Genomic DNA, 26391 nt, shown 5'->3' with positions numbered 1-26391 from the left:
AGGACCAAACCTCAAAAAAGTGCCCCAATTGACCAGATGACCACCGGAGGGAATCAGGAATCACCTCCCCTTACTCCCCCAGTGGTCACCAACCCCCTCCCACCCCCCCAAAAAAAATTAAACACTTTTTTACCAGCCTCTATGCCAGTCTGAAATGTCATACCCAGCTCCCTGACAGCAGTATGCAGGTACCTGGAGTGGTGTTTTGTGGGTGCAGTGCACTTCAGGCAGGTGGACCCAGGCCCATCCCCCCCTACCTGCTACACTTGTGGTGGTAAATGGGAGCCCTCCAACCCCCCCAAAACCCACTGTACCCACATATAGGTGCCCCCCTTCACCCCTTAGCGCTATGGTAGTGGTGTAGAGTTGTGAGGAGTGGGTTTTGGGGGGGGATTTGGGGGGGCTCAGCACCCAAGGTAAGGGAGGTATGCACCTGGTAGCAATTTTTATTTTTAATTTTTAGAAGTGCCCCCTAGGGTGCCTGGTTGGTGTCCTGGCATGTGAGGGGGACCAGTGCACTACAAATGCTGGCTCCTCCCACGACCAAATACCTTGCATTTCACCGAAGCCGGCCATCTCTAAACTGGCGATCTCAACATTTGAACTAAATGTTGATATTTAGCCGGCCCCAACCGCATTATCGAAAGAAAAGATGACCGGTCATCTTTTTTGATAATACGGTTGGCTCCGCCCCTTTGCAGAGCCAGCCCTGAAGATGGCCGGCGCCGTTCGATTATGCCCCTCTATGTGGGTAGAGGAGTTGGTCATAGGTACGTGAAAGAAAAAGAGGACATTTTCCTAAATATTAAAAAACCTAGAGAACATAATCTGAAGAAGTCCAAAAGGAGGGCATATCCTTTTAAAAGAGGATGTACAGTAATGCTACTTAAACTCCCATTGTTTTCACTAACCAGTCGAAAGCAACTTTAGTATGCTCTATTACATCATCTCTCTACCTCACACTGATATCTCTCTACCTCACACTGATAAAAATTGACTCTGACAATTCAACATGGAACACCAAATATAGGGATCCTTTTACTAAGCTGCAGGAAAAAAGGCCCTGCGGTAGTAGCCAGGGCCATTTTTATCACGCACCAGTCCCCCTTTTACTGCAGTGGGTATAAAGCCCCTGCCATAACTCTTACCACATGGCCATGTGGTGGGGAGCACTTACCACCATCCATTGAGGTGGCGGTAAGGGCTCCTGTGGTAACCTGGAAGTAACCAGGCAGCGCATGGCAATGCCCGATTACCGCCGGGTTAGCGCTGCGCTGGAAAAAACAATTTCCGGTGCACCAGAACTGGCAAGCACTCAGGCCAGAACTACTGCCAGTGGCTGCGTTGGGCCCTCGGTAGTTCCAATTTAGCATGCGATAAGCCCGCATTGTAAAAGGCCCCTTCTCTGAATCATTTAAACAAATTTGTATACTGCTCATCGATGTTCTCAATCCAGTGTGACACGTCAGAGTTCATAATGGAGTTTAATGAGGATAAATACACATTCTCACAGATTCTATAAATGCAAAACAGCATGTTTGGCTTGTTAAGCAGTTAAGTTGTTTGTGCAATTCGGCTAATCAGCGCCAATAATTGTCTGCTAACAACCAATTTCTGGTGTTAATTGGTCTTAATTAGGATTTGCTCGCAGATCGTATTCTATAATGACCCACAAATAAATCCTAACACATGTAAATTTGGGGGGCATGGCTAGGGGGCATTTTGGAAGCATTCCGGGGGGGGGGGGGGGTCCAAACTTTTACATGCGTAGAATTCAGCCAAACCACACCTAATTTAGGTGCCAACATTTACATCTTCCATTTATCAAATGCAACATTGAGATATACAATTTGTGGACTTTTCAGCTACGTGGGCTATTGGAAGATAGCCCCCTGTATGTCAACAGGTTGATATCCAGCTGAAGAGCTCTTGTCAGCCTATTCACCAAGACCCTCCAATCCTATGAATTCAGTACCCGTTAAAAAGGAGTGTCAAATACTGGTTTGCTGACAGCACCAAGGGGTGGAGGGGGACCCTCCATGCTTACTGGCCCTATCACTTTATGAGGGGGAATTTTGAGCATTTTCACTTTAAAATCTTCATGCTTCCTTTAGTGAGGGTGTTTTAGCATGTGCAAGCTTATTTATCATGTACTTAGGGGGTCTTTTACTAAGGCACGCTGAAAAATGGCCTGTGCTTGTGTAGGCACATGTTTTGGATGTGCGCAGGTCCACTTTTCAGTGTGCCTGCAAAAAAGGCCTTTTTTGTGGCTGAAGATGTACGTGCAGCAAAATTAAAACCAGCGTACATCCATTTTTGGCATGAGACCTTACCGCCACCCACTGACTTAGCAGTAAGTTCTCACGCGATAACCAGGCAGTAATCATCAGCATGCCTACACTGCCGATTATTACTGGGTTTCTTCTGCGTGCTTTGGACATCTGTCAAAAATGGAATTACCACCCAGGTGATAGTTCCAATTTGACGTGCGTTGTATGCGCATAGGCACCTATGCACCTTAGTAAAGGGGCTCCTTAATGACTAAGCCATAAGGGAAATGTTAACCTTCACTTTCAATAGATTTAGTGATCATACTTAAAAAAAATGTTTATGGTCCCCTTAATGACCTAACCCCTAAGGATCTTAAGCACATGGAAGGTAATTCTATATGACAGCATCTATTTGTAGGTGCCACGAACACACCTATTTAAAACATATTCTTTTAAGAAAAATAGGCACCTACTTTTCTTTATAGAATATTAGCATAGCCAGGTAAATGCATATGTTTTTATGCAAGAGCACTTACACATCTCATATCTAGATTGGGAAGAAATGCATGTAAATTATAGTATTCTATAATTTATATACATAAGTGTGTGCCCCACCCATGATTCACCCATATTCTCTTCATGTGAATGACTACCTGTAATGTATGTACAAATCCTGCTCAAAATGAGGCAACTCCGATTGGTGTGGTCATTTTTTGACCAAAAAACCTTTACGTTACTGGTCCAAATATTGATACTACCTCACTTTGACTACTGCAACACACCTTCCTTTGGCATTAAGATTCAATATCAAAAGAAAATGCAAATAATACAGAATACTGTAACAAGACTGATCTTCAAGCTAAGAAGATACGACAGTGTATCATCATATTTGGCCAAGTTACGTTGACTCCCAATTACTGAAAGAATCAGGTTTAAACCAATCTGTATAGTCTTCCAAATTTTATGGGGCATTACATCCTCTCTACTGACTCGTTTAACATCGCTATACCTGGTCTAATCAAAGAGACTGAAAGCCCAACTGCTTCTGTCCCTGAAAACATACAAGGGGACCAGATCTCAGAAGACTTTCAATACCGTCCTATGGAACTCGCCACCCATCACAATCAGAACAGATTGCAACTATATCAGCTTCAGAAAAAAGTTAAAAACCTTCTTCTTCCCAAATACCACTCCATAAGCCCCCTTCATTGCACTGTACCCATTCATCTCTGAATCAGTATTCATCTTCCTAATGATTACATAGCCATCCATCTATCCTTAATGCAATGCACTGACTGAAGCTAGTCTAATTTTTGCAAACCTCACTGAACCCTAATAAAGGGATATTGGCAGTATATAAGACCTAACTTGAATTGAATTGAATAGTAGGGATGTTCTTACATAGCTGGATTACTGCCATTTACTGCATGTTTACATATGCACATGGGGGCTCTTTTACTAAGCTGTGTTAGTACATGGGCTTAGCACACCCTAACTTGAGATTTTATTTATTTGTAACATTTATACCCCGCGCTTTCCTACTCATTAGCAGGTTCAATGTGGCTTACAAATCCTACAGGTTAAGCTTACAAATCCTAAAGGTTAAACAAAGTAGCATAAAATGGATGCAGCTGTAATACAGTAAGTAAAGAGGAGGTCGTTTAAATAGTAATGCAGATTAAACAAAGTAATATAAAATGCACGTAGAAGTAATATAGTAAATTGAAAAGTGATCTTAAGATGTGAATAGGCGCCTGAAAAATCGGTGCAGAAATCAGTGACTAAGTGTATTCTTACTTCTATCCCTCTGCCTGTCGGCGTACCTCAGGGTTCTGTTCTTGGTCCCCTCCTCTTTTCTATCTACATTTCTTCCCTTGGTTCATTAATCTCATCCCATGACTTTTCCTACCATCTCTATGCTGATGACTCCCAAATCTACCTTTCTACCCCTGATATCTCACCTTGCATCCAAACCAAAGTTTCAGCGTGCTTGTCTGACATTGCTGTCTGGATGTCTGAACGCCACCTGAAATTAAATATGACCAAAACCGAGCTTCTCATTTTTCCCCCCAAACCCACCTCCCCGCTCCCCCCGTTTTCTATTTCTGTTGATGGCTCTCTCATTCTCCCTGTCTCCTCAGCTCGAAACCTTGGGGTCATCTTTGACTCTTCTCTCTCCTTCTCTGCTCATATCCAGCAGATTGCCAAGACCTGTCGTTTCTTTCTTTACAACATCCGTAAAATTCGCCCCTTTCTTTCTGAGCACTCTACCAAAACCCTCATCCACACCCTTGTTACCTCTCGTTTAGACTACTGCAATCTGCTTCTTGCTGGCCTCCCACTTAGTCACCTCTCCCCTCTCCAGTCGGTTCAAAACTCTGCTGCCCATCTCATCTTCCGCCAGGGTCGCTTTACTCATACTACCCCTCTCCTCAAGACCCTTCACTGGCTCCCTATCCGTTTTCGCATCCTGTTCAAACTTCTTCTACTAACCTATAAATGTACTCACTCTGCTGCTCCCCAGTATCTCTCCACACTCGTCCTTCCCTACACCCCTTCCCGTGCACTCCGCTCCATGGATAAATCCTTCTTATCTGTTCCCTTCTCCACTACTGCCAACTCCAGACTTCGCGCCTTCTGTCTCGCTGCACCCTACGCCTGGAATCAACTTCCTGAGCCCCTACGTCTTGCCCCATCCTTGGCCACCTTTAAATCTAGACTGAAAGCCCACCTCTTTAACATTGCTTTTGACTGGTAACCACTTGTAACACTCGCCTCCACCTACCCTCCTCTCTTCCTTCCCGTTCACATTAATTGATTTGATTTGCTTACTTTATTTATTTTTTGTCTATTAGATTGTAAGCTCTTTGAGCAGGGACTGTCTTTCTTCTATGTTTGTGCAGCGCTGCGTATGCCTTGTAGCACTATAGAAATGCTAAATAGTAGTAGTAGTAGTAGTAGTAGTAGTATTCTATAAGCGGCACCTACATTTAGGTGTGCTATGTAGAATATGCTTAGTTGATAACTCAGCACCAAAATCTACTTGCATCCATTTACACCAACGAAACAGCCTTTAGCCCCCAGTCCGAAAACATTAAAGATAAGTGCACAAAATATAATAATATAAAAGTGTAGAAGCCAATGGGGATATTCAGTAGGGGTTAACCAGTTATCCCTTACTGAATATTGGAAGATAGACGGTTAAGCGCAATTTAACCAGTCAGCAGCCATTCTGACCAGTTAAATAGCACTGAATATTGAAGGTGCATGTTTTTTTTTTTTTCTGAAGATGAAAAGGGAAGGGATTTTGGATTTAGCTCAAACCTTTTTCAGTAGTAGCTCAAAGTGAGTAATATTCAGGTATCATAAATGTTTTCCTGACCCCAAAGGGTTTATAATGTAATTTTGTTCCTGAGGAAATGAAGGATTAAGGGCCTCTTTTATCAAGTGGCGGTAAAAGGGGCCCTGTGGTGGCATCAGCAAGTGGCAAATCCACCACCACCACAGGGTCCCTTTGATCTCTGCCTGGTAAAAGGGTTTAAAAAAAGGAATGGCTGTGCGGTAAGTTAAACACTTGCTGGTTGGCCATTTCCTGGAAGAGCCCTTACTGCCTCCTAACCCGGCAGGACAGCCCTGTTTCCTAACCTAGCAGTAATCTAGCAGCACACGGGGCTGCCCGATTATTTCTGGGTAAGCACCCAGTACTAAAAAATTTAAACTATTTTTTTGAGCACTAGAAATGCTGAGTGGCACACACCAACACTACTGCTGGGCTCCTATAGTAGCCCGGCAGTAAGGCAGATTTGCTGTGCACCATTGCCATGGTAGCCCTACTGCAAGATAGTAAAAGGGTGTCTTGGTGACTTGCCCAAGATCACAAGCAGCCATAGTATAGTTTGAACTGAGCTTCCCCACTTCTCAGTCCACTGCTCTAAACATTAGGCTACTCCTTTCTGATTACAATGTCTAGATAATGCAGAATATAAGTTAAAAAAAATAAAAAAATAAAAATCTCCATTATTTGAGAGTTTGTTACATCTTAGCGTAGCTGTCACATCTGGGATCATCATGTTCTAGATCTTCCAAAAGTAGGTTATTTATATATTTATTTAAGAAATTATAATCCAGTATTTATTCAGGTGAATGTCTATAAATTAAAGCATATGAGAACCACTTGAAGTCACTAACTGACTTTTCTGGCATCGTGCAAAAAACTGAGACACTAAAATTAAATGATAGAATTTTCTGAATAAAAAACTGATTAAGGGTGCTACGGAATGGTCCCATGAAGAGGGTTAATCAGAGCCTAGCATCTTAAAAGCATATAAAGTTGCTAAATTGTGATATACTAAAGAGGCTAAGGGGGACTGCAGAACGAAAGAAGACCAAATGAGGACCAAAATGCACAGATTAACAAAAGAATGAGCATGAAAAAAAAAACATATGCAGCATCATCCGTGGACAAGAAAGAACTGACAGGACCCCATACAACTGCAGCTGAATAGGTAAATCCACACTTGCCTGAGAAAAGCCATCTAGGCTTATCTAGGGATATCCAGGAAATGCTCTTCATTGGCACTGCTGGATGACACCACCCATTTTTATATTTGATTAATTCTACTTGTTCTCAGAGAGTCCAAATGATCAAGAAAAGGCTTATTTAGTCAAGTTAAAGGGCGAATGCTCCTCACTGTTGCTGGCACTGGGATTAATTTGGACTTTAAAGTGGGTAAAAAAAAAAAAAAAAAGAAAAGAATCCCTAAAAGTCAAAGGTTGATGGTAAAATACTTACTCCTGACATAGAGGTGTAGGCAGGAGGAGAGCTGTGTCCAATTGCACTCTAATAGGAAAGAAAAATGTAATGTGTGTATAAGAATATTATAAAGTCACATGAGCTGAATGAGCCAATAAAAAATAATTGCATGCACAACAGTGAAGTCTGCTAGCTCAGAAAAAAATTTACTTGAGGTGTGTGCTGCTTAATTTTTGCAATTCTTTTATATTTATAAAAGGGCTGCTTAAGTATGGAAGTCTGAAGTGTTTCAGTCTGGGCCCTTATTGCTTTGATATTAGCTAATATGTTTTAAGAACAGCTTCAGGAACACACAGCAGCAAACTAGTGAAGCCCATGTTTGAGGGGTATCACTATGCTGATCCTGATTCTGTTCCTCTCTATTTTGGTATTTGTGGTTTTCAGTTTACATGAAAAATCTAATAACACAGTACAGTGTATTCAAAGCAAAGGGGGTGAGGAGGCAGGAAGCCAGCGATAGTCAAATATCTCCCTAGATAGGCTGGATCATTTGGCAGCAATAGTACATTACCAACTGATCTTAAAATGTGTTCATTTCCCAAATCATTTCCTTCCCTGAGAAGTTAACGATGACTTTGCAGAAAAACAAAGATAAACAAAAACAAAACATGTTTTGGTCCCTGTGCTTGCTGCTAGCTGTTTACTTGGTGCCAGAGGGAAATGATGTGTAGAAAGATATCTTCCCCATAGTGGGAAAGAGCCATTGCTGTCCATATCACATCCTTCCTGCAAAGACAAAGAAGACAACTGCCAGCAGAAACAGGCACATTCAATGCTTAGAAAAGGTACTTATTCTTATAGGCATTTGTGCCTCAATCAGCATTGGGGCTCCTTCTCCATTCTTTTTCAATGGTATAAGGCAGTGGTTCCCAAACCTGGTCCTGGAGGCACCCCCACCATTCAGGTTTTCAGGAGCTCTACAATGAATATTCATGAGAGAGATTTGCATGCAGTAAAGGCAGTGCATGGAAATCTCTCATGAATATTCATTGTGGATATCCTGAAAACCTGACTGGCTGGGGTGCCTGCAGGGCCAGGTTTAGGAACCACTGGTATAAGGGGACTACTTCTGGCAGACATACCCTAAGTCAAAACTGAATAATTTAAATCACAATCTACTGCACTACAGCCTACCAGCAAGTAGATTCTATTCAGATTCATTTCACAGCTTGCAATAGCTGTGCTTAAAAGTTAGAAAATTCTGGAATTTATTTTTTTCTAATTGCATAGCCATCCATCCATTTTATAATCACAGATGTCCTAAAGGTGTTTGTTTTTCTTTTGTTTTTTCTCATGTTAGAGGAAATACATTATTCTAATAAAATAAATAGTAAAGGGGGGTTTTATATGCAAGATGAAAAGAAGTTATATGTAAATAGAGAGAATGAGAGGTGATATGAGCACGAGTCAGGAAGGCTACAGTGCTTGCAAAACAATTTGCTAAGAATGAACAAAGAGATATGAACCCTGATGTTAAAAGTTCTGCGCAAACATCAGATATTCAGAATCCCTCTAATTCTATAAAAGTCACCAAAAATGGCGTGCGTAAATTTGGGCACATGCCCAATTTGTGCATGCAGTTTAACTGAAGAATAAGCTAATTAGCGCCAATAACTGGGTTTTTAGTAAGCAATTACTGGCACTAATTAGATTTAATTAGCATTTATGTACGTACATTTAGGCATGGGATCTGCGCCTAAAATTTACACGTGATCTGAAAAAGAGGGTGCAGAAATGGGAGGCTCATGGGTGTAACACTGTTACAGAATAATGGGGATATGCGCCTAATATAGGCACGTACATTTGTATCACGTTTCAGCCTAAGATTAAGCGCAGTTTGTAGAATAGCGCTTTTTTTGCAACCAATGTTTTGCTGCCCTATATAGAATCTAGACCAATGTATAACATAGGGGTAAATCTACATAGGTTTCCTAAAGTTAGGCATCAGGATGATATGTACTAAGCATGAATTCTATAATGGTAATTACACATGCAATTGCCATTATAGAACACCAGCGTAAGTCTGCATTTACGTTCCTAACTTTAGGTGTGAGCACTTATGCTGGTATAAATACTTACACTGGTATTTACTAAGCCTGTAGTCTGGCTGGCTGTGCGGTAGCGCCGACACAGCCCATTCACTTTGGCTGTGTCAGCAATGCCGCACAGAAGCTGCTAGCAGGGCTTAGTAAACAGACCTCTTACATTTCACTTTATACAGTTAGGCATGTAACTGCTAGTATTTTATAATCTATGACTGTAAGTAAAAGACATGCCCACACCCCCTTGCAGGTGTGCATGGTGGATTTTGCACAGTTTGCAGAATCTTTACTAAGAGCAGTGTGAGGGAGTGGGTGGTACAAGGCAGGGTTTCCTTAGAAATATTCCTTCACTGTTGCAGCTTAGTCACCTTACAACAGGTGGCACCAGTCTGCTGAGGCTGAGTAAGAGGGGTGGACTCAGACCAGGCTGGTCAAAAGCTCTCTGGCAGAGCCAGACAGGGAGGTCCTGATATCACTGTATTCAGGAGAGAGAGAGAGAGAGACCCAAGTTTAGAGGCTTCCAGGAGGGAGGACCTGAGGGTAGAGGACTCCATTCTAAACTAAGCTACAGTACTTGAAGAGAAGATCAAAGAAGCAGTGTGGTTCAATCTTAACTCTTCAGAGTAGGTGTGTGAAGACTATCAAAGTAGGAGATAACCTTGAATTGTATACAGAAAGTACTTGCTTTTCCAGAGGGAACCCAGGAAGATATTAATAGACACTGCATTGTGTAAGGATGGAAGCTAGCCCTAACAAGAGCTTGCTGAAAGTGATATGTGAAGAACCAGAGAGAAATAAAGGGACTGTACTTGTGCTAGCTGAAGCCTTTGAAGTAACAGGGGAACATGTTGAGTCAATCAATAAAGTATTTTCCTTTTTGCTTACAGCCCTATGTGTCTGACTGAGTTGTGCCCAATCCAATCCACACCTTCAGTCACATTAGCACAAGCAGTTATGTTAAAAGTTAATGCTGATAATAAAATGAAGATTTTGTGGTTTGGTAATACCTTGGATTCTGTTCCTTCATCAATTTTAGGAATCACTTTAGATTCTATTTTGTCATTTGAACCTCAAATCAATAATTTAGTGAAATAAGTATTTTTTTTAATTGAGACAATTGCGATCAATTCGTTCTTTTTTTTTTTAAACTTTGCTTTATTGGTTCAGTCATTTATATTATCACAGTTAGATTACTGCAATTCGGTATATGCCGGCTTCCTAAGAAACAACTATACAGATTGCAGTTATTGTAGAATACTGCTGTTAGAATGATTTTTGGTTACAGTAAATACAACAGAGTTAAGCTGTTGTATTCGCTCCATGGTGCGACCGCACCTTGAGTATTGTGTTCAATTCTGGTCTCAGCATCTCAAGAAAGATATAGTAGAATTGGAAAAAGTGCAGCGAAGGGCGACTAAAATGATAGCGGGGATGGGACGACTTCCCTATGAAGAAAGACTAAGGAGGCTAGGGCTTTTCAGCTTGGAGAAGAGATGGCTGAGGGGAAACATGATAGAGGTATATAAAATAATGAGTGGAGTGGAACAGGTGGATGTGAATCGTCTGTTCACGCTTTCCAAAAATACTAGGACTAGGGGGCATGCGATTAAACTACAGTGTAGTAAATTTAAAACAAATCGGAGAAAATGTTTCTTCACCCAACGCATAATTAAACTCTGGAATTCACTGCCAGAGAACGTAGTGAAGGCGGTTAGCTTGGCAGAGTTTAAAAAGGGGTTAGACGGTTTCCTAAAGGACAAGTCCATAAACCACTACTAAATGGACTTGGGAAAAATCCACAATTCCAGGAATAACATGTATATAATGTTTGTACGTTTGGGAAGCTTGCCAGGTGCCCTTGGCCTGGATTGGCCGCTGTCGTGGACAGGATGCTAGGCTCGATGGACCCTTGGTCTTTTCACAGTGTGGCATTACTTATGTACTTATGTACCACTAAGTCAATGGGTGGTGGTAAGGTAACGGGCCCAAAATGGATACATGCCAATTTTTATTTTGCCACACGCCCATTTTTGGCCCAAAAAAGGCCTTTTTTGCAGGCACGCCGAAAAATGGACCTGCTCGCATCCAATACACGTGCCTACAATAGCGCAGGCATTACTTATGTACTTATGCATTGGCTGCCAGTCAAAGCCAGGATAATGTATAACATCACTTATTCAGTTTTAAAATCTTTACATGGTCAAAATTCTGTTTACTTGTATGACCTATTAAGTCTTCTTCTCACTTGACATTTAGATTACAGGATAACAATCTTCTTTTGTATCCATCTATGCAACATGTAACCTCTAAAAGAAATCATGAACAGAGGCATTCTATAAATATCTTAAAACCTTTCTATTTAATGAAAGTTTGGTCATAAGTTTTATTCCTATTTGTACACTGCTTTGGACCCATGGAGGAATTAGCGGTTAATAAATGTTAGTTTAGATTTATGCATGTAACTGCAAACTAGTGCCAATTAGCATCAATTAACATCAATAGTCAATAATTGGTAGTTACTGCCAATTGGCAGCTAATTATTACATAGCAACATAGTAAGGGGTCCTTTTACTAAACTGCAGTAAAACGTGGCCTGCGGTAATGTGAGCACATCTTTTAGGCATGCGCTGGGCCATTCAGAAAAAAGGGCTTTTTTTAAGGGGCCAAAAAATGGACTTGTGCTAAAATCGAAACCAGCGCATATCCATTTTTGGCCTGAGTCTTTACTGCCATCCATCGACCTAGCAGTAAGGGCTCATGTGCTACACGCGTGGTGACCTGTCGGTGAACGCCAACTGCCAACTAACACTGGAAACACCGCGCATGGTAGGAAATAGAAAAATAATTTGTCCTGGCATTATGGGCGTGCACCAAAGCTGTAATTACCACCAGGGGGTGCGCTAGCCTTGTGGTAGCCTCATTTTGGTGCATGCTGCACACTCATAGAGCCTACCACGCCTTTGTAAAAGGGCCCCTAAATGATGGCAGATAAAGACCAGAATGGTCCATCCAGTCTGCCCAACTGTCACACTCCTTATCAATCCATGATTAAATCAACAATCAATGTGATGCAAAATACTTGATCATTGTCTTTCTTTGGCATTTCTGGGGCATAGAACATAAAAGTCTGTCTGGCCCTGTCCTTATATTCCAACTACTGGAGTTGCTATCGAAGCCCACTCCAGCCTGTCTCGTCTTTGCAGGGCGTGTGCTACTGACACTATTCTATAAATTACACACACAACTTCTGCATTCCAAGTGTACAATTGTGTGTGGAACTTTATAGAATTAGGAGGTTAATGCTTAACAGAGGGGCCCTTTTACTAAGCCGCGTAAATGTCTACACACGCCCAATGTGCACCAAAATGGAGATACTGCCTGGCTATCATGTAGCTCTTGCCTAAATTAGTGCAGAGTGGGTGGATTCTATAACAACACACAGCGCAGGCCATTTTTCGGTGTGCCTTAATAAAAGGACCCCTAAAAGATGTGTGGATGCATTTTTATAGAATAGCATGTAGCAAGATGCTCACGCAAAAGAAATTGCTGTCAATTAGTGCTAATAATTGATTGTTAGTACTCAATTATGGATTAAATTGGCTCGTTATTTTATTAAATTGCATGCACAAATTGGATGCATGCCCACATGTCTGTGCACAGTTTTGAGCGCCATATATAGAATCTGGGGGATAGTGTATAAATGCAAGGGGTGTTCACATGGGGCAGAGCATGGGAGGGGCATGAGCAAGGCTGCCACATTTGCATGAACCATAGAGGATACAGAAACTTACACATGCCCTTGCTGCATTTGGGCACCTGCAGTTACACCAGGTCTATGGCAGAGCCAGTACTTATATATTTAGGGAGTAAATCTATAAGGAGCCACCAAGGTTTAGCTGGCAAAAATTCACATAAATGCAGGTATTCTCATCATTTATGTAGCCACATACATCTGTAAATAATCATTTCCAGCTATGTACTACATTGTAAGTATATGTCAATCACCTGGACAGGTTACACAATTGCATATATAAATAATAGAATCCTATGATTTAATGCAGTATGAACATTTATACCTACTCTATGGCTGGTTTAGTGGTTGTTCCTATGGTAGGTATCTACTTTTCTTTATAGAATAAGCTCAAAATAGGTGCCTTTTGGTGCCTAGATATAGGCTTCTCTTTATAACAATACCCTCTGAGGGGGGAAATTGTCAAGCTGTGTTACGGCTCTAACATGCATTATTTCCATGAGTTAAAATGCACTAATGCAAGATAGATTATGTAACAGCATTAGTAGAGTCCCACCTTGTAAAGCAACTCATTACTATGGGAATTTCATAAAGCAGCTTGCAATGAACATTTTGAGCTGTGTTATAGCTGGAAAAATAACTCCAGCAAAAAGCTGTGATTATTTTACCACCTTTAGGGCCATGACTTACACCTCAATTTAACTTGAGGTGTGTTCGAGACCCCCTCAAGCACAAAACCGTTCCCGAAGCCCCCTCTCAATTCAAGAACCCACCATAAAGCTCTCCCCAACCTGAGGCACCCTCAAGTATAGATCCCTCCACCCATAAATTCTACCTAAACTGGAGGACCCCCCCCCCCAAGTCATGATTCCCTAACCCACAAATCCCACCCCCACACAATCTCAAAAGCCCCCGTGGGCCTATCTTCCAATATCCGTGGTGTCTAGTGGAGTTGAGCAGGAGCAGTCCCCAGTCACTCCTGCCCTAACTGGTGCCGGTGCCAGGTACAAAATGGTGCCAAAACTCCTAGTGGTAGTCTTGTGGTACTACCATTAGGAATCATGTTGCTCTATAAGGGCAAAGAAGCTCTATGAAAACATGACTTCCAGCTGTGTTAAATTTTGAGGGTCAAAGTTTTTCCTTTTTCCACCCAGGCCAAATGCAAACTTTTCCAGACAAGACCTAGCTTTTAGATGTGAATGGTTTATGCCATTCTGATATAAATCACTCCTGCTTACTCTGAGATTCTCTATTTCCAGTTTTGATTTCTGAGTGATTGGAAGCTCTTTTTAAATATCTAATTTATTCATGGGATAGCCATTATTTATTTATTGTGATTTCATTTCACTGAACTATATGCTATGGTATCAAGTTGTTTCATTTTCTTTATGATATTGTTCTGAAAAGTGTAATTACAAAACTATATAAGATTAAAGTAGAGCTAACTGATCAGTATTCTCAGCAGATAAAGGTCAATAATAGAGTGTACCAGGATCTATATTAGAGACAATACTTTTTAACATATTTATAAATTATGCGCAAAAAGGTATCAGTGGGTGAGGTGATCACATTTGCAGACAAGAAACAACTATTCAAAGTGGTTAAATCACAAATGGATTGTGAGAGATTGTAGAGGACCCTGCAAAACTAGGAGAATGGGTGTCCAAATGGCAGATGAAATTTAATACAGATAAATGCCTAGTGGTGCACATTGTGAAAAATAAACCAAACTGTAGTTACTCTTCCGGTTCCATATTAGTAGTCACCACCCAGGAAAAGGATCTAGGCATTGAAATGGACAATACATTGAAAACATCAGCTCACTGTGTTGCAGCGGTCAAAGCAAACAGAATGCCATAAATTATTTGGAAAGGAATAAAACAGAGAACATCATAATGCTTCTGTATTGCTCCATGGTGTTACCACACCTTGACTATTGTGGGAAAGTATATAATTGAACTAGAAAAGGAACAGAAATGGAATGGCTTTTGGGAGATATGATACAGGTCTATAAACTCATGAGTAGAGTGGAATGGGTAAACATGAATTGGTTGCTTATCCTTTCAAAAAGGACAAAGACAAGGGTACACTTTATGAAATTACCAAGTAGCACATTTAAAATAAATCAGAAAAACACTTTTTCACTTAAGGCGCCTTTTACTAAAGATTAGTGCATGCTATCTGCAGCAGGGCCCACAGGGTTAGAATAGGTCCTGTGGTAGATAGCATAAGTTTGCTAAAGTGTTTTTAGCAAAAGATCCCCTTAATGAACAATTATATTGTGGAAAGTATTGTTGGAGGATGTATTAAAAGCAGTTAGCATAGATGGGTTTAAAAAGATTTGCAAAACTTCTTAGAAGAACAGTCCATAAGCCATTAATAGCTACCTCTGCCTCTCCTTGAGCATAAATAGCATTGAATCTATCTACTCTTTAGGCTTTTGCCAGGTATTTTTGACCTGGTTTATATTGTTGGAAAAAGGATACTGGGTTTGATTGATCTTTGTTCTGACCTAGTGCTTATGCTCATCCCAATTTTCTTCATTTGTATCTTTTTATCTCACAATTAGACCATGCTACCTTGGAATATATATATATAGGCTTTCAGAAAGGATATTTCCAAATAATGTACAGTACATATGTCCATGCTTCATGCAAACCTTTGTCCCTGGCAATAATTCCTTTATTTTTTTTTCTGCTAAATTTCTTCATTTTATCATAATCTCCTTTTCTTATAGTTAAAAAAGTTCTTTTGTATCCACCCTCAGGTGATTATGTCAGACTTAAATTCATAATGGATACTATTGCCAGGTGGATCGATCACTTTTCCCTGTGCATTTCACTTAGAACTAGAATCTGGAAGTTAAATAAAGCCCTGTTTCTTCTGGCTCTGAAGTCACCTGCATGTCTATTGGGGAATGATTACCTGCTGCCTCTATCCAGGGACCTAAAGTGACTGAATGTAGCTATTCTATATTCATTCTTTTATGGATTGGTACATGGGGTATCTGAATAAAAGAGAATAGAAAAAAAAGCTACAATAAGATGAATTGCTCATCAGTCTGGTCTTAAAATCTTATTTCATGTCAATGAATAATGAGCCTCAAGTTTAAAATGAAGACTGCTGACCCTCTTTGTTAAGTGTTCTTACCAAACTTTGGCTGAACAATTTGGCCTTGAAAATAAATTCCCTTAAAGCTCATATACAAGATAAACACTATGGGCCCTGTTTACTAAGGTGCGTTAGCGTTTTTAGTGTGCGCTAAACACTAAAGACGCCCATATAGAGTTAGCGCATGCTAAAAACGATAGTGTGTCTACAGCGCAGCTTAGTAAACAGAGTCCTGCATTTCGAAAATTAGAAATAATGAATATTTATCAGAATGCATCATGATATAGGCATATAAAACTAGTACGGCTACTGTTACTTAGGGATTTGTATTTATTGAGGGTGTGCATTTTTTTAGTGCACATTCAGTTTATTAGTGCATTAAGGGGCCCTTCTAAAGGGCATTACATTTTGGCTTTAATGCACCATAACGTGGGAATTTAACACATGGCAAATCCAAAAATAATACTGCATTAAGAAGGTGCATTCTCACTATTCTTTTTATTGCAGGTGGTATGTTAACATTCTGATTTATGCACAGTACCTGCACTCCCAGTTAATATGGAAGCACTTTCCACCTCCAATTTAGGAGGTGGTAAGTGGTCCTGCATGAACTCTGCATTAGGTTGTTCGTGCATGGTAAGTACAGCATGTTAACTGCCAAAAGCCTTCCATGCCCACTCTCTGCTCATGCCACACCCCCTGACAGAGAAATTCAAATAAATTAAATCCCCTCCTGAATACTAAGCAACTCTAGAGGCTGACGCGCAGCAATGCCAACATGGTCCATTCAAAGTGAATGGGCTGTGTCGGCGCTAGCGCCGCTTAGTAAACAAGGAGATAAGTAACATATGGTTTAACTCATGGTAAGGCAAACTACCACAAAACCCCTTAACACAGTCACACAGTAGCCTGTTTCCATATGTTAACTGCGTGATAAGTGCTTAAAGAGGGGAATAATTGAACAGCGCCGGCGAAATAGATTGCCGGTGATCTATTTTGGCGGTGCTGCAAACAGCTGGCCGAACCGTATTATCGAAAAAGATGGCCGGCCATCTTTTCTTTCGATAATACGGTTTGGCCCAGCCAAATGCCAGAGTTCGCCGGGTTTGAGATGGCCGGTTTTGTTTTTCAGCGATAATGGAAACTAAAAGCGCCATCTCAACCCCAGCTAAATCCAAGGCATTTGCTCGTGGGAGGAGCCAGCTTTTGTAGTGCACTGGTCCCCCTGACATGCCAGGACACCAATCGGGCACCCTAGGGGGCACTTCTAAAAATTAAACAAAAATATACAAATACCTCCCAGATGCATAGCTCCCTTACTTTGGGTGCTGAGCCCCCCAAAACCCACTCCCCACAACTCTACACCACTACCATAGCCCTTATGGGTGAAGGGGGCACCTACATGTAGGCACAGTGGGTTTTGGGGGGGTTGGAGGGCTCAACATTTACCACCACAAGTGTAACAGGTAGGGGGGGATGGGCCTGGGTCCACCTGCCTGAAGTCCACTGCAGCCAACAAAAACTGTTCCAGGGACCTGCATACTGCTGACATTTGAGGCTGGCATACAGGCTGGCAAAAAAGGTTTTTATTTTTATTTTTGTAGTGTGAGAGGTGGTTGGTGACCACTGGGGGAGTACAGGAAGGTCATCCCCCATTCCCTCCGGTGGTCATCTGGTCAGTTGGGGCACCTTTTTGAGGCTTGGTCGTGAAAATAAAAGGACCAAGTAAAACCAGCAAAATACTGATTAACGCCGCTTTTGTTTTTTCCATTATGCGCTGAAGCTGGCCATCTGATAGCCATGCCCTTGCCCGCCCATGTCCCGCCTTCGCTACGCTGCCGACACGCCCCCTTGAACTTTTGCCGGCTTGGCGATGGGAAAGCGGTGATGGTGTCAAAAAAGCAGCTTTCGATTATACTGATTTCGCCGCTTTTGAGAGATCGCCGGCGATCTCCTGATTTGTGTCAGAAGATCGCCAGCGATCTCTTTCGAAAATAAGCCTGAAAGCCTTTTAGTAGAAGGCCCCCTAAAAAATATACCACATGTTATGATTAATGTGACAGGATGCTGGGCTCGATGGACCCTTGGTCTTTTCCCAGTATGGCATTACTTATGTGTTAAATGTTCTGATAAACAATAAGAAAATGTTATTATACAAAAATATGCAAAATAAATTGAAATAAATGTCCAAAAATGTGAAAGAACAAGTCTAAAACAGACAGAAATGAACCAAAATTGTTTCCCGTGCATATCCCTAAAAGTTGATGGAAAAACTGTGTATCACAAAAAAAAAATCTTTATTACAATGTAATCTATTGTGATAACAGTCTTGTCATATGGAATGAAGTCAATCCATGGCACATAGGACTCAACATGGCTGGGTTTTATCATCAGGAGTCAACAATACCACAACACTGTTGTAGTACTGATACAACAGTGTTGTGGTATTGTTGACTCCTGATGCTAAAACCCAGCCATGTTGAGTCCTATGTGCCATGGATTGACTTCATTCCATATGACAAGACTGTTATCACAATAGATTACATTGTAATAAAGATTTTTTTTGTGATATACAGTTTTTCCATCAACTTTTAGGGTTATGCACGGGAAACAATTTTGGTTCATTATTGTCTGTTTTAGACTTGTTCTTTCACATTTTTGGACATTTATTTCAATTTATTTTGCATATTTTATCATACTGATAAGAAGAGAATAGCCTTGTCGGGAAGGCTCAAATAAAACCTCACAACAATAACCTCATGTCACAAATAGAACACAGTGTGTCAGTGGTACTGTTGACCCCTGACACAGGCCTTGTGCTGAAACACAACCGTATCGAGTCCTCTTTGCCACGAATTGACTTCATTCTATATTACAAGACTGTTGTAACCATAGATTACATTGCAATAAAGACTGTTTTTTGTGATATATATCTTTCCATTATTTGTTATCTCGCCTTCCTTTTTTGGCTTATGCTCCTTCACTGTGGAAGCCACAACGCCCTGAACAAGCCCTGCTCAAGGGGTCTGTGTGCCTGACTCTTTCCCATCTACCCTTCAGACTTGAATCAAGGGGTTTTATGCAACAACTGAAACCTTCCATCTTATCCCTACCAATGGATCAATATCAAAGTCTCTATTACTTGATTGCTCCCTCCCTCCCTCTAGTATGGCTTAGCCCCTCTTGCTACTCTTTTCAAATATTCTCCAAGAAAGGGGAAGTTGAATATAATAAGTCATTTGTTTCTTGTAAAATGAGTGAGTGTGTGTGTGTGTGTGGTGGTGGGGGAATCTCCATGGTAATTGGTTCTTACAAATCTGACCCAGTATGGGGGACATTTGCATGCATTAGGCATGCTAAGCCATGCACGGAAGCTAATAGGGAAAATTATTATGTCCATATGTGCAAAAGGCAGTGCATCACCCTTTACAAGATTTGTTAGTTCGAACAATCATTAGCACATGCATACCAAAATTTTAACACAAATTTTAGTGCACAAGGTTTTTGATGTAATTAATGACCATCATTGAGGGTAGGTACCTCATATCCTTACCTCATATTTACTAGTGAGCAGATCTGTAGATTTACTGGATTGTAAATCCTGCAAAGCATAAATTAGCTACTGTCAGTGTCACAAACAGTATTAGTGTCCTAGTTTGTTTCTGTTTAACTGTCAATACTATCCATTAAACTCATCACCATTACTTGTAGAAGGGTGCATAGACATTTGTATTGTTTTGTTCTTTTTTATATTATCCATTTGAAATAAAAAATAAATAAAATATGAATTTAAAAGAAACAAATACAATTTAAATACTAAAGAAGTGAAAAGCAATAAAAAAAAATGTTGGGTTTCTGCCACTGCAACTGCAAAAAAAAAAAAAAAAAAAAAAAAAAAAACCTCCCAGACTCACCCCTGACCCTCTTTACCCTCTATGGGTGGCGGTAAGTGCTCTCCCCAAAATGGCCAAGCGGTAAGTGGTTCACTTACCGCACAGCCATTTCTTGTACTGAAACCCCCCCCCAGCCTTTTACCCACTACAGTAAAAACACGTGCTGATGCTAGTGCAGGCCCCCTTTCGCTACAGCTTAGTAAAAGGACCCCTAACTGCTTTATTCTATAACAGATTCTGGGAATGCCCTGACCCATCCATGCCCCTGCCATGGCCATGTCCCCTTTGAGCACGTAAAATTTACATGTACATCTTTATAAAATGCGCTTAACAGGCTGTGTGCATAAATTCAAATTGTTTCCAATTAGCACCAATAATTGATTAGCACCCGATTATTTTCAATTAACTGCTTATTTCTTAATTAAGTTGCATACACAATTATGGAATATGCCTGACGCAGGCCAAATTTCTGTGCACAATTTTGGGTGCCATATATAGAATCCTGGGGTTAATGTGTGCTAACGCTAAAATTTTACCGCACTTTAGTAAACAGAAGACTGTGTCATTCCTGAAAGTCAAAGATAAATCAGTTTTAGAGACAACAAAATGCGTTGGAAGTATGCAAGAAGAAACATGAGTTTACAGAAATAGTCACAGTTTAACATAGACTAATTATGTACAACTATTCTTGGGGTCCTTTTACTAAGGTGCGCTGAAAAATGGCCTGCGGTAGTGTAGACGCATGTGTTGGGCGCGTGCAGAATTATTTTTCAGCGCACCTACAAAAAAATGCCTTTTTAAATTTTTGCAGAAAATGGACGTGCGTCAAAATTAAAATTGCTGCGCGTCCATTTGGGGTCTGAGACCTTACCGCCAGCCATTGATCTAGCAGTAAAGTCTCAAGCGGTAACCCAGACGGTAATGACCTGTGTGCAACAAATGCCACTTGGTGAGCATCCAATACTTGCGGCTGAAAAGTAATTTTCGGCCATGCATATTGGATACGCGCCAAAAATGTTTGGTTTTCTCACTTTGTTCAATGCCATCTAATTGTAAAAATATTGATTCCAAAGAAATATCCCAGAAGAAATTACCACAAGAGCCACGCGGTAGCCATGCGGTAACTCCATTTTGGTGCATGTTGGGCGCACTTACACGCTTACACAGCTTAGTAAAAGGGTCCCCTTGTGTGCTAATTTAGGGCCAAGGTAGATACAAACAGACACAGTATTAATTCATATCTAAGCAGACTGAATGCCAAAGAAATAACATTGTTTTTTATCTGACTCATTGAAAATCTGCCTTAATAAAACCGAGGTAAATATCACTATCATGGTTATTGGTTTATGCTATTGCTTCCCCATCATTTGTGAATTTTATTCTCATAGTCATGACCTTTAAATGGTTGAATTCAATAGTTCTTCTTTTCCCTTGTTGCCTTGCTCTGCCATGTGTATCATTAGGTACACTTCTGGGATATTTCTTTGGAATCAATGTTTTTACAATTAGATGGCATTGAACAAAGTGAGAAAACCAAACAAAAAAAATATACCAGTAAAGAGATGGAAATAAACTGTACTAAATTTAAAGGGAAAATAACACAGGGGTCCTTTTACTAAGCTGCGGTAAGCACTAATATGTGCTTACTGATGGTTAAAAATGCCTACTGGGAGGCATGCTGTGGTCTGTAGTAAGTTTGGGGATTGGCTCACGCTTCCAACGAGCTACAAAAATTGAAAATATTTTTTAGCACTGGGAGTGTGTTTGGGGGCAGAGAGTCGGTGTGGCCAATGCTAATCGGCCAGCGCAGCTACATCGCTACATGCTAACTCATTAGCGCGTGGTTAATGCGTGAGCCCTTACCCCCTAAGAAACAGGTGTTGGTAAGGGCTCCTACACTAATGGCCATGTGCTAATTGGGAAATTAGCGCATGGCCATTAATTGAACAAATGGAAAATGCAGCCATTTTATAGCCTTGCTAAATGTCCTCAGAGTGCAGGAAACCCACTCGCTAGTAATAGTTCAGGCACATTTTACTGCAGTTTAGTAAAAAGGGCCCCTTAATGTGTAAATACATTTTTATGTGGATAATGAAACTCGTAGTGCCATGATGCATGAATTTCTGTAATCTAAATATAGCATTGTTAAACTATATTTACAAAAGGTACATGTTTTTTTCACTTTCTCACAATTATGGTGTTATGAAGCCTACAATAAAGCAAATTCTGGTAAAAGACTGGCACTCCTCTACTAATCCACAGCACAGAAACAAGGAATACCTACAGCAGGAACAAATTCAAATGAACAAAGAGGGGGGGGGGGGGTCTAATGGCTATCAATGCCCTAAAATCAGAATACAGTAATATGTAAAACATTAATGCAATTAAAAAATGTGTATATAAAACTTTAGTAGAAGGATTTAGCCGGTCTGGGCTGGCCACTAATATTCAGTGATACTTAACCAGCTAAGGGGCCTTTTTACTAAGCCGCTTAAGTGTCTAGGTACACACAATACACACCAAAATTGAGTTACCGCCAGGCTACCGCATGGCTCTTATGGTAATTTCATTTTTGGCACACATCCGATATGTGCACCTAAAAAATAATTTTTATTTTGGGACGTGCGTATTGGACGTGCTCCAAGTGGCATTTGACATGCACAGGTCATTACCGCCCGGATATCGTGTGAGACTTTACCACTAGGTCAATGACTGGCGGTAAGGTCTCAGACCCAAAATGGACACGCAGCAATTTACATTTTGCCGCACCTCCATTTTTGGCAAAAATTTTAAAAAGGCATTTTTTACAGGTGTGCTGAAAAATGATTCTGCGTGCGCCCAAAACACGTGTCAGCATATCGCAGGCCATTTTTCAGCACACCTTTGTAAAAGGGCCCCTAAGTGCCTTCTGGGGGTGGAATTGGAACTTGGCCGCTTAAATGCTGATATTCAGCACTTAAATGGCCAGGTTTAGTGCATAAATGGGTATGCATAAATATCTGTCCTATTTTTATGCGGTAACCCATGGCCGCTTAAGTGATGAATATTGACTTAAGCAACTGTTTGTTAGCTGGATTAAAAATAACTGGGTATTCAAAGCCAAAGCCTGCACAAGTACTGGCTTTGAATATCCGAGAATAACGTCATTGGCGGTGAGCAAAATGCTAACTACCAATGGCTGAATATTGACCCCAGGGTAATTAGGGATGTGCAGGCAAATACTGTTTTCTTTTGCTGAGCTTTGCATGTTGTTTACAGGAATTTTTTTTGTTTTGTTTTTTTACTTTTTTTGGGGGCGGGGGGGGGGGGTGCAATATCATCAAAAGTGAGCAATATTGCACCTATTGATAAATAAGGCACACTACTGAGCAACAATGTACACCAGTGGGATAGCTAGATGGGGCCATGGGTGTCTGGGCCCCCCAAATTTGCTCTGGGTCCCTGGTTGGCTGGTGGGGGTCTCCAGCCCCTGCCAGCTGAAGACTTCATCCAGTGCTGGTCTGCGGCGGCTCTGCCGCATTGCCTGCTCTGCTCTCTCTTCCCTTCACGTCAGGCATGCTCCTTGTAGTGAAATTCAGCATGCTCAGTTTCACTAAAAGGAGCATGCCGGACGTGAGGGGAAGAGAGAGCAGGGAAGGCAACGCGGTGGTGCCGGAAACCAGCGCTGGATGAAGTCTTCAGCTGGCGGGGTTCGGGGACCCCCGAAAGCCAAGGTATTTGTGGTGGCAGTGGGCGGCGGAGGAGGGTGGCAAGGCGGTGGAAGGGGGGCGGTGGCGGAGGAGGGCCGCAGCAGGGCGGCAACCAAATTGTGCCTCCCACCTTGGCCTCTGGCCCCTTCCCACCTCGAGGTCTGGCTATGCCCTTGATGTACGCTATTAAACAATGAGGTATACTAATGATAACATTGGTGAAAAAAAACAAAATTCCAGGTTTGTTGTTTTGGGTTTTAACAAGAAATGACATGGAAAATGTTGTTGACATTTCACATATCATTTCAAACAAATGTACAGACCTAAGGATAACTACAAAGCCTCTGCATCAGTCGTTGGGGGTGTACCCAGTATCTTCCCATACAGTTAATACAGAACAATGAGATAACTGCATTGTAGATAATGAATGCACTTAAAAACTCCTGAGGTGGCATTAAGTGCTCCACATTATCTGTTGCATTAACAACTATCCCACAGTACTGTAGGGTATGTTAAGTGCAGCCTGCATTCTTTGTCCAATCCACACCTGTTCTTCACCACACTCTGTGTTTGTTAGTAAAGGAATTAGAATATGCTATATGTCAAGCTACCATATTAGCATGAGTGCTACTGGCATGTGCTAATTTCCATGTTAACCGCTTTAGTAAAAGAAACCCCGAATTAGGTGAAACCGAGCATGCTGCCACTCTTCATCACCATTAATGCACTTTAGCAAATTGCCATAGAAACTTACACTAGCCCTTTTAAGAAAGTGGTATGCAATATTAAGTACAAGATGAAGTGCCAGACCATAGATAACCTTCAACAAGTTAAAAGCTAATATATACCATTTCTATAAATGGTGCCAACATTTGGGTGCTGATAAAAATTAGCACTAAGCACTCTTCTATAGATGGTGCTCAAGAGTTGGGTGCTGTTTATAGAATAGTGTTTAGTGCCAGCCAGGATCTGTGCCCTAAAGGATTTATACTAAGTAAAACCTGCTGTAAATTCTCACACTAAATTACACACACACCTCCCTTATTCTAAAAAATGCCCTGATCTGCCCATGGCCCTCCCACGGTTGCACTCCCTTTTCAGATCTGTGCGTAAAATTTATGTACGGATCCTGGCACTTAAAGATATTTATTTATTTATTTATTTAGATTTTGCTCACACCTTTTTCAGTAGTAGCTCAAGGTGAGTTACATTCAGGTATGCTGCATATTTCCGTCCCTGGAGGGTTCACAATCTAAGTCTGTACCTGAGGCAATGGAGGGTTAAATGACTTGCCCAAGATTATAAGGAACAGCAGTGGGATTTGAAGCATTCACTAGGCCACTCCTCCACTCCACAGATATGCGCATAAATTTCAATTAATGCTAATTAGTGCTATCAGTGCTAATTGGCTCATTAATCATTAAATTGTATGCACAAATTGGGTATGTACCCATACTTGCACACACAATTTTGAGCAACGTATATAGAATTTGGGCATATATGACCAGCATATAACAGGTTTCATAAATGGAGAGCCTATGAAGGCCCCTATTGTGAGATTATTCTATAAACACACTTAAGCATCCACATGTCCCCATAAAACAGATCCCTAACATGATCTGAAATCATGGCTGAAATGCAGACACTTATCTTTCTACTAGCTGGTGTAAACATATGCTGCTGAAGTATGTGTATAGGTGTGTACTCAGGACTTTTTTTGAGGGGGTACTGAGTACCGGCACCTTTTCCATTGTGTACTAAAATTGACCCATAGTCCCCAAGTTTTAATGAAAGAGCTCAGGCTCTACACACCAATTCTGTCTCATCATAGATTCTTTGACTGGTTGCAGGGGGCCTGGCTATTGTGGGGTGGGTCCCTCAGTGATCACCTCGCCCATGAAGGGTGGCCTAGCAGTTGCGTATCGGCACCTTTTTTGCTAGAAAAAACGCACTGTGTGTATTTGATAACCTAAGTGCTCATGTTGTGACTCCGCCCACACCCTCCCCATACTCCTCCCCGAACACATCTGCCTCTGGACCTCCTACAAGTAATCATGGAATACATTTAGAAAATCAAGTATCAAGAGAGGGATCCAAACAACACAAAATCAATAGCATCAACTAAGAAAGGAGCTGGGCAAAAGAAACAGGGTTCTCCAATCACAGATGGTAGAAAAATTTAGAAGGATCCTACTTAACAAAGTTGTCTACCTTCTACTATTGGAGAACTCTGTTTCTTCCCATAAACTCCATTCTTAGCTCGTGCAATAAATTAAAAGAAGCCTTTTGTGCACCTACAAAAGTGTTGTTAAAAAAATTATAAAATTATCCTCTAAAAAAATTATAAAATTACCTTCTAAGTGTAAGTCCTAAATTGTGCTGTATTTTATAGGAACCTTTCTATTTTGCATTGATTTAATTTGTTGTACTTCAAATGTCTTTCCCTCATTGCTCACTCCCAAGATTAGACAAAGCAAAATAACTTGTGAAATTCCTTGCCAAGACTGATATACCCAAGCACATACCTCTGGAGAAACTCTTTTACCCAAGAGAAGAAGTAGTCTGTATTAACCACAATATGCTAAATAGCTGCAACTGCCAAGTAGAGCAGCTGTTGCTGTAGGTGAAAGGATTTCTTCAGTAGACCGCCTGGAATTGGGGCAGCTGGCTTGTACCAGTGAATGTAAGGAATGCACAGTGGATACTCTGCTGGAGCTACAGACAGAGCAAACATTGGTGTCCCATCAGCACTGAGCAAACACCAGTTACATTTCAAAGGAACAGGCTGCTATTTACAACTGATCAGAGCTGAAATGAAATTC

At 41.1% G+C, this 26391-nt stretch overlaps 1 protein-coding gene across 1 annotated transcript in view; it reads right to left on the bottom strand.

Annotated features, from left to right (window-relative positions):
* The window catches only part of ERBB4 (erb-b2 receptor tyrosine kinase 4), a 1861028-nt gene that overhangs the window by 16384 nt on the left and 1818253 nt on the right, over window positions 1–26391 (bottom strand). Inside the window, exon 26 of the mRNA XM_030209189.1 lies at window positions 7063–7110. Coding sequence (XP_030065049.1) covers window positions 7063–7110 — 48 coding nt within the window. The remainder of the gene's footprint in view (window positions 1–7062; window positions 7111–26391) is intronic.

Source organism: Microcaecilia unicolor, chromosome 7 (assembly GCF_901765095.1).
Source record: "Microcaecilia unicolor chromosome 7, aMicUni1.1, whole genome shotgun sequence".
NCBI classification, from domain to species: Eukaryota; Metazoa; Chordata; class Amphibia; order Gymnophiona; family Siphonopidae; genus Microcaecilia; species Microcaecilia unicolor.
The sequence above is the reverse complement of the archived record's forward strand: the minus strand, read 5'-3'. Positions and strand labels throughout refer to the sequence as shown.